Source organism: Macaca thibetana, chromosome 10 (genome assembly GCF_024542745.1).
Source record: "Macaca thibetana thibetana isolate TM-01 chromosome 10, ASM2454274v1, whole genome shotgun sequence".
In the NCBI taxonomy this organism is placed as follows: Eukaryota; Metazoa; Chordata; class Mammalia; order Primates; family Cercopithecidae; genus Macaca; species Macaca thibetana.
The window spans coordinates 87002510-87022241 of NC_065587.1; the positions used below are offsets into that span (position 1 = coordinate 87002510).

The window sequence follows — 19732 nt, forward strand, 5'->3', positions numbered from 1 at the left end:
TAAGTATAGAATCATTATCTTTCTGAGATTTAGGAATTTGGAGATTCTTTAATCTAGCTGCTTATATTCAATTTAAGGATCTGAGCCTCTGATTGGGTTAAAGCCCTGTTACCCAGTCTGGTCTGAGGACAAGCAGTACCAGCATCATCTGGAAGCTTATTAGAAATGTTGATGCTTGGGGTCCATCAGGCATGCTGATTCAGAATTTGCTGCTTACAAGATCCCAAGTGACAAGTATGCATGTTTTTGAGAGCACTGGGTTAAATGATCTACTGAGGTATATGGTTCAGAAATAGTGACAACTAAACAATAACTAAACTTCTGATTTTCCAAAACAAGATCTCTCTTCTACATTATTACACAGTATCTTCCCTTCTTAAGAAGAAAGCAGCTCTGTTATGAATAATGGATGCCCAGGCTCCACTGCAAACTCATTTATTGGGGTGGTGTTCAGGCATTGTATTTTAAAAAGCTCCCAAGTACAGCCAGAGTTAGCAGAGTCTCAAGTCTCAAGAAGTCACTATAGGAAGGTTTCATGAAACAGAGTTGGGTATTTGGTCTTGAAGGACAGGATGGATTCAGAGGAGCTAAGGGTATTCCAGATGAGGTATGGCATGGAGTGGGTGGGAAGTGCCAGGAGAAAAAGAGAACATGGCAGCAAGGAGTGTTTTAGAAAGCAGGCAATCCAGATTTCTAGACAGAAACTCCTAATTATTAAATGCTGAGGTCTTTCAAGGATGAAACAGGAGGCAGGCCGGACACACCCAAGTATCTGTATGACAGAGGTGGACATCCAGACGGCATCCTTGTCTATACGCAAATGAGCTGGATGCAAGACCATGCACTACTGAAAATCTCACTGTGGTCATGACAGTCTGCCCAGTGGCTCAGACCCTGAGATTCTGTCTACACTTCCTACACTCTTCCTTACTCGTCTGTGTTCTTCCAACTTGTCATCTTGCCTAATTCCTCAGGCAGCATATCCTGTAAGTCTTCATTTCCAAGCTTAAGAGATGTCAGCCATTTGTGTCTTTATTGTACAGCCAGCACAAGTGAACACTTGACCACGGGCGTCCCTGCATTGTTGTTCTGAACCTTTATGTGTATTAACAACTAATTTCTTGGTGATGACTGACTCATGAGTGAGGCAGAGAATGATGTTGAGGGATGAATCCAATTAACACTGGACATGTCTCCGGAGCCAGGACTGAACTGCATTCACAATAAATCATGTAGCCTCGGGGTACGAGAAGCCAATGGATTCACCCTCTGAGAGCTAAAAAAGAATTTTAGGAAATTCTCATCTCCTTGGCCCTTCAGACCTTGGTCATTTCCTTGGTCTTCCCAGAGAATGACTAAGTTTCAGAAAGCCTATCTGAGGAAGGTGAAGAGCAGTGAGAGGGTGCACGCGTGGAAAAGCCCTCTCAAGAGTGAAGTGGGCCTTCCCCTCGAGCTCTCCAGATGGGACGTCCCAGATGGCACCAGCGCAGTCCTGTTCTCAACCAGGATCCCGGACAAAGGCCTAGAGATTTAAGCGTACGGCAGGCCAAGCTCTGGCCTAAGAATAAGGCTTCTGTTTCCCAGGAGATGAGAGTTTGCCCATAACTTCGTAGATTTCAAAAAGAAGAAAAAGGTCTCAGGGCACCCGAAAAGGTGTATTTGGGTTGAGGGCGTGGGCTCAGAATCGGGTCTACCTCGATCGGGATGTGAGACTTCGGGAAGACTGTTCCGCCTTTCCAAGGCTTTAAATGGAGCTGAAGTGTACACGAGATGACGTTCGCCCGGTACTTAGGAATATGGGGTGTGACTTTCCAAGAGGGCGGCTGGAGCCAGGGAGACCAGAGAACGCTGCAACACGAACCAGCACCTGAAGAAGTTCGGTCACCCAGCTGTACACCACGACCAACCCCAGAAGCCGAACAGATGCGCCCCGAAACCTCATTTCCGCGCGCCAAGGGGCGGGGCCGGCACCGGGTGCGGAAGTCGCTCCAGGGGTCACTGGGAAGTGTAGTTTTCCAGCAGAGGCGCTCAGAGGGAGGGTCACAGTAGGGCCAGGCACTTTTCTCGGGAGTTTCTACGTGTTTTATGCACGTGGTTAAGAAAAAAGAGGGAGAATTCAGGTGCCACAGCGGCCATTCTCCAGTGACCGGAGCGTATTACTCAGAAACGGATCCGTCAGAAGCCAATGGGAGCTGCCGGCCGTCAGGGCGCGCCTGGTGGCGCCGAGCATCCTGGGAGGTGTGGTCCGGGCGCGGTGCCGAGGATTCGGGGTAGTGTAGTCCTGGCGCCCCGCTGGAGGAGCTCCCCAGCTGGTGGCTGGAGCGACCCCTTGTTCTTTGGTGGCGCTGGTGAGTGAGGCTCCCGCGGGACCCTTGCCGCAGCCGTACCCTTTTCTGTGCGGAAAGGAATGTCCCGAAAGGCTGGACTATGGGCTGAATTTGGGGACCGTGCGGGTGGCGCGGGGGTGGTGATTGTGGTGGGAACGCGCTGGCGTGGCGCAGGCCGTCCTCTCCCAGATGTCTTATTTTGGGGGTGTGGGCGTGCATCTCCGGGGGAGTTGGGTGAAGCCCATCCGAGAAACTGGATGGTGATGGGTGGGGGATCGGGCTATCTCTCCTAGGTTCTCGTGGGTGGGGACTGGTTCGGCTTTGGCTGAAATCGGGAAAGGGGGTCTCTCGCTCATGCCATAAGTCCCCGGTTTTGGGGGAGTTGAATAAATAAGCTTTTAAGGGAGCTGGTATTTCCCAGGTGGCGGAGCGGGGACCATCCCTGGGGCCATGTGTCCCCCAGGCTTTGGTCGGTTGAGGGCTAGTCTCTTGGGGCCCCACTGTTCTTCGGCTTTGCGGGAGTGGAATGAGGAGCGGTCTGGTTTGACCAAACAAGCCAGGGTTAGACTGGATCTGGGGTGACCATTTTGCCTCGATCTTAGGGTTTCACTTGGGTTGGTCGCCCCCGGATTCAGGCCTTGGAGGAAGTCTGGCCGGGACCCACAGGACAGGGTTTTTCCAAAGGTCCCAGGGACCGTCACTGATCGCAAGAATTACGGATTCCCAGGCGCCTGGTGTGGTCAGGCTTTGGGATTTTACATTCCATTTAAGTTTTTATTGCGGAGAAATTTCGAACAGCCAGAAGTAGATAGAACTCTATAGACCAGATCTCCATCACGCAGATTCAACACTTAACACCTTATGACCAATCTTGATTCATCTCAGAACGGACACAGAGAATCCTTGCAACCCACAGAGTTCACTGTCACCGCCCTTACTGTGTAAGAGCAGGGTCTCCACAGCCACATTTCCTCTGGGCTCTGTCACTTTATAGCTGTGTCACCTTGGGCAAGAGGCTGACTTCACTGTATCTTAATTTTCTCGATTTAACCTAAAGAGGATAATAGCATCTATCTCATTGGGTTGTTGATAGAATGAGGTGAAACTCCTACAGTGGCTGTAACAGTCTCTGGCTTATACTAAGTACTCAGTGAATATTACCTTTCTTTAATAACAGGCACAGAGGTCACCTCATGCTCAGCATCAACAGCATGTTAGGGCAGGTTGTGCTTTCAGCCTGTATCCCAGCTGTGTTCCCAGGAAGCTGCCCACAATTCTTTTCTCCTTTTCTTCTGTGGCAGGTTCATTCCTGATGCCGCTAAGGAAGAGGAGGCGCTGCCCTACTGGAGTTTGAGGATTTCCCTTGATTTTCTTGATCGCTTTTTGTTCTTGTTCTGCCTCCCTGCGGCTCCTGTCTGCCCAGAGAGGACTGCCTGCTGGGGAAAGGGGGTACTCCTGAGCTCTTGAGAGCCCAGCTTCAGGTGGGTGCCACTTACCTTTTGCATTTCGAACTATGAGTGGGTTTCCTTTGCCTAGCTTTGACATCTGTGTTCTAGAGTGTCCCATCCAGGGATCAGGGCCCCAGCTGGTTCCTTCAGGAAACTAGGCTTGTTTTAACAGTGATCATTTTCACAGGGAATATTTTTCAGAGCTGATGCTCTCATTCATTACACCTATATTCTTCCCCTACATTCCTTCTTTCAGTATTTGTTCAGACTGCTCATTCCCAGGGCTTGTCAGATGCTGTGAAGTTGTCAACATTCCGTTCTTCTGTCTTCCAATACTCTCACTTACTCTTTTCCCTGCTAGAGTGTTGGCAGCAAATCCCAGTTATATCATTTCACCTGAGAATACTTCAGGAGGCATCTCTAACACATAAGGACTTCTTTTTTTTTTTTAACATAACCACAATTTCATTGTTATACAGTTACATTGTTACAGTTTATTTTGTTATACCCAACAAAATTAATAACTTATTAATATCATTTAATATCTAGCTCATATTAAATTTTCCCCCATTGTTAAAAAAAAAAATCTTTTTTTCCACCAGTCAGAACAGCCCTGGTCAGAGGCAGGAGAGGGAAAAGTATCTGGAAACAGCATCCCAGTTTTCCCTATCTCTGCCTCATTTCTCCTACTTCTTCTGATCTTGCTGATCTGTACTGACAGCTTTATAACTTGATACAAGCTAAGCTATACCTCTGAGTTTTCCTTGCATCCTCGTCTCCAAACTTACTTCCCATTAGAAGTTGTGTCCTCCTGGCCAGGCACAGTGGCTCACACCTGTAATCCCAGCACTTTGGGAGGCCAGGGCAGGCAGTTCATCTGAGGTCAGGAGTTCGAGACCAGCCTGGCCAACATGGTGAAACTCCATCTCTATGAAAAATACAAAAATTAGCCAGGCGCGGTGGCGCACACCAGTAATCCCAGCTATTCGGGAGGCTGAGGCAGGAGAATCTGTCGCCTGGGCAACAGAGCGAGACTCCATCTCAAAACAAAATTTAAAAAGTTGTATCCTCCCATTCCACCTGTGCATTCTTCTCGATTCCTTTTCTTTCCCTTTGTCTCCATTTCTGCACTGCCCTAGCTTCCTGTCTCTTCTTCACCTTCTTGCCTTGTCTTTCCTCCCATTTAGAGCTGAACTCCTTGAAAGAATTATCTATGTTTATTGTCTCCATTGCTATCCTTCTGTTATCTTTTGAATATTCTAGTAAGGCTTTTTCAAGTGACATCAACAAATATTGTTGTCAGGGTTACCAGTGTTCTCCCTGTCACAATCAGGCCACCATCAGTTCTCAGCAACATTTGATGTAGTTGTTTACATCCTCCTTCTTAATATAATTTCACACAGTTGCTCTTGGCACTGGGTCTTCCTGGTTTTCCTCCTAACTCATAGGCTGCTCCTCCTCTGTCTCCTTTGCTGGCTCTTCCTTCTCTCCCAAATTTCCACCGTGGAAAAGGCCCTGCTTCAGTTCTTAGACCTCCTGTCTTCTTCAGCTATACTCTCTCCTTGGTTCTCCCATTCATTCTCAAAGCTTTAAATGCTATCTGTTTGAGGCTCAGCCTAGAGCTCTGCCTGCAACTCCATATCCTGGTCCCCTACCGTCTCCTTCACATTTCCACTTGGATTTTTTTTTTTTTTTTTTGGTGAGACAGGAGTCTCACTCTATCGCCCAGGCTGGAGTGCAGTGGTGCAGTCTCGGCTCACTGCAACCTCTGCTGCCCGGCTTCAAGTAGTTCTCATGCCTCAGCCTCCTGAGTATCTGGGACTACAGGTGTGCGCCACCCCACCTGGATATCTTACGGGCATCCCAAACCTAATGTGTGCAACAAGAAACTCTGATCACCTTCCCTGAACATGTTCCACCCCAGTGGTATATAGACCATTCTTTCAAGAGTTTATCTTGGAGCAGGGGCATTTCAGCTCCTTCCTTCAGATTGCTTGGAGTCATCAAGGAGTCATCCTTGATCCTTTCTTGCTCTTACACCCTCATCCACACTACGGAAATCTGGACTCTGACCATTTCCATGCCCTGCTGCTTCCATCATGGTCCAGGCCACCGTCTCATCTGGATGATCATAGCCTTTGAGTGGTCTCTTTGTTTCTGCCTGTGTCCTGCTAAGGTACATTAATCAGTAGAGCAACTAGAAGGATATTTTAAATGTAAATCGAATCGTGTCATGTGTTTGCTCAAAACTTTCCAATGGCTTCTCATCCTAACCAAAGTCAAAACCAGTATCTTACAAAGCTAGGTCTGATCTCCGCACATTTACTCTTAGACTTCATCTGCACCACACTATTTCAGTCATGCCACACCAGCCACAGTGAACTGTCCATCCCTTCACCATGCCAGCCTGACTCTTCCTTGCATCAGGGTCTTTGCACTGGCTGTTCTCTTGCCCTAGATGTTCTTTTCAAAGTTATTCCCTTGGCTCTTCACATCCTTGAGATTTTTATCCAGTCACCTCAGAGATGCCTTCCCAAATCACCCTATATAAAATTCTAAAATTTCACCCCACTTCTGTGACTATCCTTTCCCCTTCCCTGCTTTATTTCTCTTCATGCCATTCATCACATTCTGATACATCGTGTATTTTATTTATTCGTGTAATTGGTCCCTCTTCCTCCTCTAGACTTTCATGTCAGTGAGGGTGTTTTTGCCTTGTTCACTTCTATATCCCCAGGATTTAAAAAGTGCCTATCACACAGTAGGAGCTTAATAAATACTTGCCAAATGAAAGAATAATCCAACCTGTATATATAAAGCTAATTCTGGGAGTATTGGATGAGGCAGACTAGGATGTTGGGAAATGGTCTACAGAGACTGTTAGGAGGCTTTTGCCATTGTCCTAGTGCTCCAGCTGGTGAAGGGGTGGGGAGGAATTGAGAGAGTTGTCAGAGGTGGAATCAATTAGCCTTGATAATTGGTTTGATATGGAAGGTAGGAAGTAGTCATGGGACTGAGTAAGCGCCATGGATGACAGGAAGGTGCTTCTGTTATTAGGTAAGCTGAAAGAGAGAAGGGTTCTGGTTATTGACTGCTATACAACAAACCACTCTAAAACTGAGTGGCTTAGGAGAGCAACTATGTTTTAATCTCTCACAGTTCTTTGGGTTTACCCAAAGCGGATGTGATCAGCTGAGATGTAAGTGATGCATCTTGCTATGGCTGCCGTCATTTGGGGACTCATTTGGGTTGGAACATGCAAGATGGTTCCATCACATATTTGACATATTTTCATAGGTTTCATCACATATTTTCATGGGTTGGCTGGAAGGCTGGGGTCAGCTGGAAGGCTGGGGTCAGCTGGGACAGCAGGCCTCCCTCTCTCCAGCTAGTGTAAGAGCTTCCAGCAGGGCTGAACTTGTTACATGGTATGTTAGAGCTCCCAAGAGTGAAAGCTGTCTGGCCTTCTTAGGACTTAAGCCTGTAACTGGCACAGTGTCACTTGTGTCAAATGTATTGGTTAAAGCAGGAACAAGGCCAACGTGAAAGAGCTCCCAGTGTTTAAAGCTGGAATAATTATAACAGCAATATTAGCAGTGATAATATTGTATTATAACCCATAGGATAAGATATAAATCCATATTGATATAAATAAATAAATGAATACAAACAAATGGGGAGACAGAATAGCTCTTACAGAAGAATTCTAATTAATGGATTTAGAATGAAAGGGGGAAAAAGAACATTGTCATTTGGTAAACAGCACAGTAATAACTATTGCAGATAGGTTCCACAGATATATGCTAAAATTAGTGGCTGAAAGTTTGAAGAGAAATAGGATATTTGTACAATCTCAAAGTATCTCAAGATATTTATTAATTATAAAGGGAAACGTAGTGACTTTACAATGGAGAAGCTCAGAAGACACCTCCTTAACCAAGTGATCAAGGTTAACATCGCCAGTAAAAGGACATAACAATATCATGAACTCATTGATATGCTGAAGGACACAGCGTCACATCTGAGGTATTCTAACCAGAAATGAAAACCTCGTTCTAATCATGAAAAAACATCGGACAAACCAAAACTGAGGGGTACTCTTCAAAAGCGCCAAGTTCGTGAAAGACGAGAAAAGACAGAGAATCTGTCACAGATTGGAGGAGGTTAAAGATCCATGACAACTAAAGGCAAAGTGAAAACCTCAGTTAGATCCCGGACCAGAAAAAGTACATTCATGGAAAAACTGGCAAAATATTATTAAGGTCTGTAGTTTATAGTATTGCATCAATGTTAATTTCCTGCTTTTGATGATTGTACTATGGTTTTCTAAGATGTTAACATTAGAGAAAACTGGGTGGAGGGCATGGGAATTGATATTTGTGCAACTTCCTTGTAAGTCTAAAATTAATACAAAATAAAAAGTTTTAAAAATCCATCAACTCTATATTCTTGAGTTTTTGGTTTGTTTTTTGAAGAAGAGGTGTTGAGTTTTGGTAAAGAGTATCTTACCATGTAGAGAGACAATCGTGACTTCTCCTTACATCTGTTATTATGATGTATTATAACAATAGATCCCCTAAAATTAAACCAGTCTTGCAATCCTGGGTAAATTTTTCTTTGCCATGGTGAAATATTTTGTTATTGCGAATTGCTAATATTTTAATTAGAATTTTGCTTCAATATTTGTAAGTGATAATTAGTCTGTAATTTTTCTGTTTTTGAACTGTCATCAAGTTAAGGTCCTCATGGTATCTTTGCTTTATAAAATGAATGAGGACTTTTCCCTTTAGTTTTCAGTGCTTTGGGACAGTATTTGGAGCATAAGGACTACCTGGTTTGAAGGTTTGATAGAATTTCCTTGTGACCATCTGGAGTTAATTTTGGGAGTTATTCACTTCATCTAGATCTACACATTTATTTATATAGAGGTCTATAAAGTAGTCTTACATGACTTTTAAGAAGATGTTTTTTGGTGACTTTCCCTTAGTTGTTTCTTATTTTGAGATCTTGTTGGGAGGTTCTAACAGGGGAGCACAGCTATTCGTATACCCTTGACCAAAGACTGGTCCTCCTCTATGAGGGATGGGCGTCGTCCTTGACCAAGTGTGCAGCTTCCGGAGGGATGCACATGGAGCAGTGAGGGAGGAAGGGGACATACACCTAGCCAGCCAGATCAGCTGGATCGACCCTGGTGATCAATGTGGTGACAGATGTCGCAGCCAGATCGCCCTCACAGCCATGTTACTTCTTATTTTGAATATTTATGCTTTCTCCCTTTCAGTTAGCTAGTGTTTGTCTACTCTTTTTGACAAAGTAGGACTTGGCTCATTAGATCTACTGCTTTCTGTTCATTAATGTATGCTTTCATCTTTGTTATTTGTGCTTTCTTTTGGGTTACTTTATTTTATTCGCTTTTTGAGCCTGGAATTTAATTTATTTTTTTTTTTTTTTTTTTTTGAGGTAGGGTCCCACTTTGTCACCTAGACTGGAGTGCAGTGATGCTATCAGGCTTGCTGCAGCCTCAATCTCCCAGGTTCAAGTGATCCTCCCTCCTAGATCTCCTGAGTAGCTGGGACCATAGGGGTGTGTGTATGCACCATGTCTGGCTATTTTTTTGAATTTTTTGTAGAGATGAGGTCTCACCATGTTGCCCAGGCTAGATTATTTTCTTTCCTTTCTATTTGTAAAAGTATTTAAGGCTATAGTTTCCCTTACCTCACTGTTTTAAATAAATCCTGTATATATGTAGTGTTTTTTATTACATTATTTTTAAGCAATTCTATAATTTCATTTTGTGTATTCCTTTTAATTCCCACCTATTGCCTATGATATGATCAGCAACCTTTTTCTGCTTTCTTCTTCCCCTGTGTCTTCTATTTGAGTGGCATTTCTACCTTATCAGGACACTGCCCTATACCATTAGCATATGTTTTCTTCCTGTCTCTTCTCCCCTTTTCATGCTAAGTTTACAATTATGTATATTAAATGCTCATCATCAGTCTTTTTGCTAAGTTTCCCGTCATGTCTTGCTTTGAATGATGATTTTTGGCCAAACCTTTTTTTTGGTGGTAAATACACATAACATAAAATTTACCATTTTAACATGTTCAAGTCTATGTCATGAAGTACATTCATATTGCTGTACAACCATCACCACTATCTATCTCCAGAAATATTTTCATCTTCCCAAACTGAAACTCCATACCCATTAAACAATAACTCCCCATTCTCCCTTTCCCCAACCACCTCTCCTGAACCACAATTTGACTGTTCTGGTTACCTCATATAAATGGAATCTTACTGTCCTTTTACTTCTGGTTTATTTCACTTAGCATAATGTCTTCTAGGTTCATGTTGTAGCATGTGTCAATTTCCTTGCATTTTAAGTCTGAATAATATTCCATTGTATGTACATATCACTTTGTTATTCATTCATCCATTGGTGGACACTTGAGTTGCTTACACCATTTGGCTATTGTGAACAATGCTGGTATAAACATGAGCATACAAGTATCTGTTCCAGTCCTTGCCTTCAGTTATTTTGCGTATATAGCCAGAAGTGGAATTGGATGAATCACATAATAATTGTATTTTAAATGTTTTGAGAAACCACCATACTGGTTTGTGGGTATACCATATTTTACATTCCCACCAGCAGTGAGCAGTGGTTGAATGATAATTTCAAAAACTCTGGTAGAACTCATATTTTTTGCTTAGAGTCACTTTGGATTCCTGTTGTTGTTCTTTAAAGTCTAATAGTTTTTCTAGTGTCTTTGAGTTGGTGGTTATGAGTCAACCTTTCCCTCATATCCCATAGGCCCTTTCATATTTAGATTCAGGTAATCTATTTTTAAAATGTTTTCTTACATTATACTTTTAAATATTTCCATTGTTTCGGTATCTAGGAACAAATTATATGAATATTACTTCTTTGTCTGGTTTCCTATCCAGCTTCTTTCTGATCCTTTTTACTTCTTATTTCACTTCATTCTCTTGTTTTCTGGCTATTACTAAGTGCTCATTATGTTTTCATTTCAATCTATTCTCCTTGAGTGTCTTATAAGTTCGTCTTCATTTCTCATATAATATTGTCTTTTTCTTTGGTTTCTTTCAAAAGTTTGTTGAAATCTTTTTGTTTCTTTACTTTTTTTGTCCATTTCTATTCTTAGTTTTTGAATTTTTAATTCATGATGATATCTCATATCCCAAAATGTTTGTTTGAAGATATTTAATTTAGTTTAATGTTACGGTTTTGTTAATTTTTTTTCTGTCTCATTTTTTTTTTTTTGGTGGAATTTTCTTTAGCTGAATTGTTTAGATTCTTATTTTCATTTTTTAATAGACTACAACTGTTTGCATGTCTGCATTTCTGTAAACAGAACTGTCAGATTCTAGTGTTCTTGAGATTTCCGTAGTTCAGGAAAATGCTTCTGCCAGTGTAGCAAGGTACAGTTTCTTTACTGGATTGCAGGGGATGGAGAGGTGGTGCGTCCTTTGGGATTTTGTTGTTGTTGTTTTGTTTTTCTCTTTTGTTTTGCAAGACCCTGGATTACCCTCTCTTGCTTGTTTTTCTTTTCCTTTGCTGTTTCCAAGCAGTATCGTTTCCTTGCTTTATACATTCCCCATTATGCCACTGCTCCCCGAGTTGTGGGGTTAAAGAGCAGGCCCTGCTTCACTCATGAGGACAGCATTTCCACCTGACACCATCTCATTTCTGTTTTCCTTACCCAGATCTACCTTCTGAGATATCATCCTTCTTTAGGGAGACAAGGAAAAAAGGCCACAGGGTCCCGGAGAGCCAGGGGGAATGGTGAGTGTTTCCTGTCTCCATTACTGGCTGTAACAGGACGGACACATCCCCTTCTCTTACCCTGACTGCCTTATTGGTGCCTAGTAGAGTTCAGCTCCAATTCCTCTCACTGGCTTCCCTGCCTCAGCATCGCTTTCTGCACAACCCATGACACAGTTATTCACCCAGTAGTTAACTGAACAACACACAATTCTACAGTTTGAGATAGAGTCTGCATTTTTTGTTTTGTTTTGTTTGAGACCGAGTCTCGCTGTGTCGCCCGGGCTGGAGTGCAGTGGTGCGATCTCGGCTCACTGCAAGCTCCGCCTCCCGGGTTTACGCCATTCTCCTGCCTCAGCCTCCGGAGTAGCTGGGACTACAGGCGCCCGCCACCTCGCCCGGCTAGTTTTTTGTATTTTTTAGTAGAGACGGGGTTTCACCGTGTTCGCCAGGATGGTATGGATCTCCTGACCTCGTGATCCGCCCGTCTCGGCCTCCCAAAGTGCTGGGATTACAGGCTTGAGCCACCGCGCCCGGCTAGAGTCTGCATTTCTTTGTTCAGCTTCAAAAGTTCTACTGCCTGAGAGTAACATCACAGTAATGGAATGGAAAGTACATATGATTATACTGGCAGAATCTGTCAGGTGTACCTATTTTGGAACTCCGGAGTCTAGTTGAAGGCCTCCAGTTCCCAGATGGAAGAAAGTATAGAGGGTAAGTCACAGCTAATTTTAGCTCCTAGTATAGTAGCAGCTACCTATCATCCACCCTGCCAGCCCTATGGCAGGTAGCCATCCTGTATTCCTGGATCAGCTTCTACATGGCTTGTGGGACACATGGTGGACAATAAGGACCCTTTACTCCAAATATTGAGGATGTGTGTTCTAATTGTTAATTGCTGTTTCTGATCACAGAGGTGGTCCATTTAAATCCCCTGAAAGCTACTTCAGCCAATTGCAACCCCCACTGGCTAAAGTGGCTTTTAGGGGATTTAAGTAGCCAGAGTCTATTTTCCCCCACTGAAGTTCTCTTTTTCCCCTTTGAGAGCCAAATATTTGAGGACTAGTGTATTGAAAAACAGCTGCATATGGAGGAATGTAGAAGGTATACCCATGGAAAGGCATGGGCTCAGAAAAGACCTGAGAAGACTTTAAGCTTACACCTCAGACTAATTCCTAGCATAGGGACACCCTACATCAATATTAAAAAAAAACGAAAATACAAACAGAAGGGAGACTCTGACTTACAGAGTTGCTGTTTTATAAGATTTAAATGTCTAGTTTTTGACAAAAATCATAAGGCATACAAAGAATGAGAAAAATATGACCCATTCAAAGGGGAAAAAAATGAATAAACTGAAAACATCCCTGACAAAGGCCAGATAGTGGACTTACTAAACAAAGACTTTACAACAGCCATCTTAAAGAGTTAAAGGAAGATGTGGAGAAAGTCAAGAAAACAACGTAAGAACAAACTGGAAATATCAATAAACAGATAGAAAACATAAAAATAAACCAAAAATAAATTTTGGAGCTAAAAAGTACAACTAAAAATAAAAGTTCATTAGAGGGATTCAGAAATGGATTTGAGCAGACAGAAGAATCAGCAAACCAAGAGAGAGGACAATTATCAAGTCTAAGGGACACAGACAAAAAGGTTAAAGAAAAGTGAACAGAGCTTGAGGGAACTATGGGATACTATCAAGTGGATCAACTACCCCTTTATGGGATTCCCAGAAGGAGAAGAGGAAAAGGGGACAGAGAGATTGCTTGAAGAAATAATGGCTGAGAACTTCCCAAGTCTGATGAAAGACTTGAATATAAACATCCAAGCAGCTCAATGAACTACAAGTGGGAAAACCTCAAAAAGACTCATACTGAGAAACAATGTAATCAAAGCACCAAAAGCCACAGGTGACAGAGGGATTTTTGAAAGCAGCAAGAGAAAAGCAATGCTACGTACAAGGGATCCTCAATAAGATTATTAGCAAATTTCTTATGAAAAACCTCTCGGGCCAGAAGGCAGTGGGTTGATATATTCAAAGTGCTAAAAGAAAACAAACAAACAAAAAAGCCTGCCAACCAAGAATTCTATATCTGGCAAAACTGCCCTTCATTACTGAGGCAGAAATTAAGACATTCTCAGATAAGTTGGTGGAGATTACAACCACTAGACCTACCCTACAAGAAATATTAACGAGAGTCTTTCAGGTTGAAATAAAAGGACATTAGACAGTTACATGAAGCCATATGAAAAAATTAAGTTCTACATTAAAAATTAATACACAGGTAGTAATATAAACTTGTATTACTGTGACTGTGCTTTGTAACTTCACTTTTTGTTCTCTATATGAGACTTAGGAGACTACTGCATTTAAAAAAAAAATCTATGTTTTTGACCACACAGTGCATAAAGATGTAATTTTGTGACATCAATAATGAGTTGGAGATGGAGCTGTATAGGAACACAGTTTTTATATGCTATTGAAGTTAAGCTGATGAGTTCAAATTTGAGTTTTTAAAGTTTAGGACGTTAAATGTAATCCCCTTGGTTACCACAAAGAAAATAGCTGTAGGATGTAGAGAAATGCAAATGAGATGGGAATTTTAAAGTTGCATTAAAAAAATCAACAAAGAAAAAAAAGGACAGTAATACAGGAAATGAAGAATAAAAGACTGTAGGACATGTAGAAAACAAAAAGCAAAATAGCAGAAATCAGTACCTCCTTATCAGTAATTATTTTATGTGTAAATGCTTTAAACTCTAAAACAATTTGGCATAGTGGATTTAAAAAAAAAAGATCTAACTGTATGCTGTCTACAAGAGACTCACTTTACATCCACAGGCACAAATAGTTTCAAAGTAAAAGAATGGAAAAAGATGTTTCATGCAAATAGTAACCAAAGACAGTAGAAGTGGCTACATTAATACCAGAAAAAATAGACTTTAAATTGAAAAAGGTTACAAGAGATAAGGAAGACATTAATACAAAAGATTTAATACAGCAAGAAGATATAAAAATTATACACATACACCTCATAACAGAGCCATAAAATATATAAAGAAAAATGGACAGCATTATAGGGAGAAGTAAGTTTTATAATAATAATTGGAGATTTCAGTACCCCACTCTAAATAATGGATAGAACAATAAGAAAGACAAAAAGTAAAGAAATAGAAGATTTGAACAAGGCATAAATCAAATAGATATAATAGACATATTCCAAACATTGTACCCAACAAAAATAGAATACACATTCTTCTCAAGTACACATGGGGCATTTTGCAGGGTAGACTACATGTTAGGCCACAAATTAAGACTGATATCATAAAAAGTGTCGAGCTTGAAACGAATAACTGAAAGAAAATTTTAAAATTCACAAACGTGAAAATTAAAGAACATACTCTTAAACCAGTAGGTAGAGGAAGAAACTATAAGGGAAATTAGACCTTACTTAGAGTCAAGTGAAAACAAAAACACAACATAGGAAAACTTATGAGATGAAGTAAAGTGCTAGGAGGGAAATTTTTAGCTGAAATACATTAGAAAGCAAAGTCTCCAAAGAATAACCTAATTTTACAACTTAGGGAACTAGAAAAAGAAGAACAAACTAAACCTAAAGCTAGCAGAAGGAAGGAAATAATAAACACTAGAGCAGAGTCAAATAAAATAGCGAATAGAAGGACAATAACAGAAAGCAACAAAACTTAAAGTTGGTTCTTCGAAAAGATTAAATAAATTGACAAACCTTTAGCTTTATTGACTAAGAAAATAAGAAAACTCAAATTACTAAAATCAGAAATGAAAGTGAGGACATTACTATTGTTTCTACAGAAGTAAAAAGGATTGTACAAGAGTACTATGAATTGTGTGCCAACAAATCGATGACCTAGATGAAGTGGACAAATTATTAGAATGCAATACCTATCAAGACTGAACCATGAGGAAATTGAAATTTTGAATAAGTGTATAATTACTGAGGAGATTGAATCAGTAATCAAAACCATCCTGACAAAGAATCAGGGCCTCCTGGACCTGATGATTTTGCTGGTGAATTCTGCCAAACGTTTAGAGAACTAACACTAGTTCTTCTCAAACTTCTCCAAAAATACTGAAGAGGAGGGAACACTGCCTGACTCATTCTGTGAGGCCAGCATTACTCTGATACCAAAACCAGACAAAGACACTACAAGAAAATTACATCGTTTATGAACATTGTTGCAAAAAAATTCAACAAAATACTAGCAAACTGAATTCAGCAGCATTTGAAAAGAATTATACACCATGACCAAGTGGAATTTTTTCCTGAAATGCAGGATTGTTCAACATACAGAAATCAATGGGTATATGGCTGGGCACAGTGGCTCACGCCTGTAATCCCAGCACTTTGGGGGACCGAGGTGGGTGGATCACCTGAGGTCAGGAGTTCGAGACCAGCCTGGCCAACATGGTGAAATCACATCCCTACTAAAAATACAAAAAAATTAGCCAGGAATGGTGGCACATGCTTGTAATCCCAGCTACTCAGGAGGCTGAGACAGGAGAATTGCTTGAACCCAGGAAGCAGAGGTTGCAGTGAACTGACATTGTGCCACTGCACTCCAGCCCGGGCAACAAGAGCAAAAACTCGGCCCTCCCCCCCCAAAAAAAATCAATGCATATAAAATATCACATTAACAGATGAAACAAATAACAACAACAAAAAACCATGGTCATCTCAATGCAGAAAAGTATTTGACAGAATTTAGCACCCTTTTATAGAAAATAACTAGAAATAGAAGGAAGTCACTATATAATAAGGCCATATGTGAAAATCTCACAGCTAACATACTCCATGGTGAAAGACTGAAGGCTCCAACATCAGCAATAAGGCAGCAATGCCCACTTTTGCCACTTATAGCCAACAGAGTATTGGAAGTGTTAGCCAGAGAAAATAATCAAGAAAAAGAAACAAATGCCATCTGAATGGGAAAAAGTGAAGTTATCTCAGTTTCAGGTGGTATGATCTTAAATGTGGAAGACCCTAAAGACTAAACACACACAAACCTATTAGAACTAATATATGAAGTCAACACACAGAAATCAGTTGCATATCTATGCACTAACAGTGAACAATCCTAACAGAAAATGAGGAAAACAGTTTCATTTAAAATAGCATCAAAAAGAATAAAATGCGCGGTGGCTCAAGCCTGTAATCCCAGCACTTTGGGAGGCCGAGACGGGTGGATCACAAGGTCAGGAGATCGAGACCATCCTGGCTAACACGGCGAAATCCTGTCTCTACTAAAAAAAAAATACAAAAAACTTAGCCGGGCGAGGTGGCGGGCGCCTGTAGTCCCAGCTACTCGGGAGGCTGAGGCAGGAGAATGGCGTAAACCCGGGAGGCGGAGCTTGCAGTGAGCTGAGATCTGGCCACTGTACTCCAGTCTGGGCGACAGAGCGAGACTCCATCTCAAAAAAAAAAAAAGAATAAAATGCTTAGGAATTAACCAAGGAGATGAAAGACATACACTGAAAACTACAAAATACTGCTGTAAGAAAGAAGATGTAAATAAATGGAAAGACATCACATGTTTGTAGAATGGAAAACTTTTTTTTTTTTTTTTTTTTTTTTTTTTTTGAGATGGAGTTTGGTCTTTTGCCCAGGCTGGAGTGCAGTGGCACGATCTTGGCTCACTGCAACCTCCATCCCCCAGGTTCAAGTGATTATCCTGCCTCAGCCTCCCGAGTAGCTCGGATTATAGGCGCTGCCACCACACCTGGCTAATTTTTGTATTTTTAGTAGAAACGGGGTTTCACCACATTGGCCAGGCTGGTCTTGAACTCCTGACCTCAGGTGATCCACCTGCCTCGGCCTCCCAAAGTGCTGGGGTTACAGGTGTGAGCCACTGTGCCCGGCCGTTAAAATGTTAAAATAATAATACCAGTCAAACCAATCTACATAGTCAATGTAATCCCTATAAAAATAACAATTTTTTTTTTAAGAAATAGAAAAATTCATCTTAAACTTGATGTGGAATCTCACCAGACACTGAATACCTAAAACAATCATGAAAAAGAACCAAGTTGGAGGATTTACAGTTCCTGATTTCAGAATTTACTACAAAGCAACAGTAACCCAAACTGTGGTACTGCCATAAAAACAGACTTATAGACAAATAGAACAGAATAGAGAGCCCAGAAATAAACCCTTGCATATATAGTCAAATGATTTTTGACAAGAGTGCCAAGACCATTCAATATGAAAAAGACTATACTCTACAAACACTGTTGGGCAAATTGTATATTTATATGCTAAAGAATGAAGTTGAACCCTTACCTAACACCGTATATGCAAATGCACTGACAATGGATCGAAGACCTAAACATAAATGTGAAAACTATAAAATTTGTAGATAAAAACATAGGTGAACATCTTTATAACATTGGATTTGGTGATTATTTCTTGGAAATGACACCAAAACATAGGCAATAAAAGAAAAGAACAGCAACTTGGACTTCATCAAAATTTAAAACTTTCATTCATCAAAGGAAGGGAATATATTTGCAAGTCACATATCTGATAAGGGATTAATATTTAGAATATATAAACTCCTACAGCTTAACAACAATAAAAGAACACTCCAGCTTAAAAATGGACAAAGGATTTGAATAGTCATTTCTGCAAAGATATACATGTGGCTAATAAGCACCTGAAAAGATGTTCACTATCACTCACATTAAGAAAATACAAATGAAGACCACAATGAGATACCACCTTATACCCATTTGTATGGCTATTACTTTAAAAAAAAAAAAAAAAACCCAAAACTAGAAGGCAGTAAGTGTTGCCAAGGATGTGGAGAAAATAGAACCCTTGTGCGTTGCTGGTGGGAATGCAAAATGGTGCAGCTGCTGTGGAAAACAGCATGGTGGTTCCTATAGAATTGCTGTTTGATCCAGTAATTCCACTTTTGAGTGTATGCCCAAAAGAACTGAAGGGACTCCAACAAATATTTATACAACCATGTGCATGGAAGAATAGCCAGAAGCTAGAAACAAACCAAATGTCTATTAACAGATGCATAAACAAAATGTAGTATATACACACAATGGAGTATTATTTAGCCTTAACAAGGAAGTAAATTCTGAGTGCATGCTTCTACATGGCTAAATCTTGAAGACATGCTAAGTGAAATAAGTCAGACACAAAAGGATGTATATGATTCCACTTATTGTAGCCACATAGAATAACCACATATATAATGGAGACAGAAAGCAAAATGGTCACTGCCAGGATCTAGGGGGAGGAAAGAATGGGAAGTTATTGTTTAATAGTTGGTGTTTGAGTGTGAGGTGATGACAAAGTTCTGGATTCTACCAATAGGTGGCTTTTATTCCTCCTAGGGAGCCATCCCTGCCTACATTTTGGCTTTGTCTTCCTTTGCTCATAATGTCCTTGTCCCTGCTCCCCACATGCCTCATCTGTAGTTCCTAGCACTTTCTTCTTGCCTTGATTCCAATCCATTCTCCAAGACCAAGTTGCCAGACCCTGTCTTAGAAAACCCTTTCTAATCTCTATTCCAGTTTGTCCTCCATTTGGAAATAGTGCTAAGAAAATTAAAAGAATAAAACTGGGCAGGGGCATGAGAATAGGGTGCAAAGGTGAAATTTTGGACCGTGGCCAAGAAGCTCCATGGTGAGCACTCACAGTCTGTGTCTGGAAGTTTAATGAACTGTTCTCTACATTTCACAGGTAAGAAAACTGGGATACTAGTTGGTGGCGGAGGTGGGTCTGAAACCCAGGCACCATGATTCCAGTACTTCACTACTCTCTGCTTGTGACCATCAGGCTCGAGAAAGCCAAGCCATAGGATTTTGAGGAATTACTGAGTTACAGTGGATTATTTGATCTTTTAAATTCTTTAAACTCAGAAAATCTGCTGTCCTTTATTGTTGCTTACATTTTATATGTTGCTTGCTCTTCTGACTGCCTAGATTTAAAGTTCCCAAAATGTAGGGACTCCACTTCATGCACATATACCCTGTGTGGCCCCCCAGGACCTTGACTGTATGGGTTCACAAATGCCACTGGCTGGATAGAGACAGGGATTTAAAAGTCGTGGAACACAGGGCACCAGGGTCACTGTCAAAGGCAGGGATCTTTATATCTCACCTGCCTCCCCCA

The 19732-nt window shown here is 41.2% G+C and overlaps 1 protein-coding gene across 5 annotated transcripts in view; it reads left to right on the forward strand.

Moving 5' to 3' along the window:
* Positions 1 to 2253: 2253 nt before the first annotated feature.
* The window catches only part of ZNF133 (zinc finger protein 133), a 33883-nt gene continuing 16404 nt past the window's right edge, over positions 2254 to 19732 (forward strand). For 3 of the 5 annotated variants that reach the window (XR_007717089.1, XM_050745357.1, XM_050745359.1), the window contains exon 1: positions 11506 to 11585. Coding sequence is in view for 2 of the 5 variants with exons in the window: in XM_050745357.1 (XP_050601314.1) it covers positions 11583 to 11585 (3 nt within the window). In the remaining 3 variants the exon portion in view is untranslated. Of the gene's footprint in view, positions 2349 to 3628; positions 3809 to 7662; positions 9199 to 11505; positions 11586 to 19732 lie in introns of those variants that run through there. The other 2 variants (XR_007717090.1, XM_050745360.1) reach the window with 2 other exon arrangements.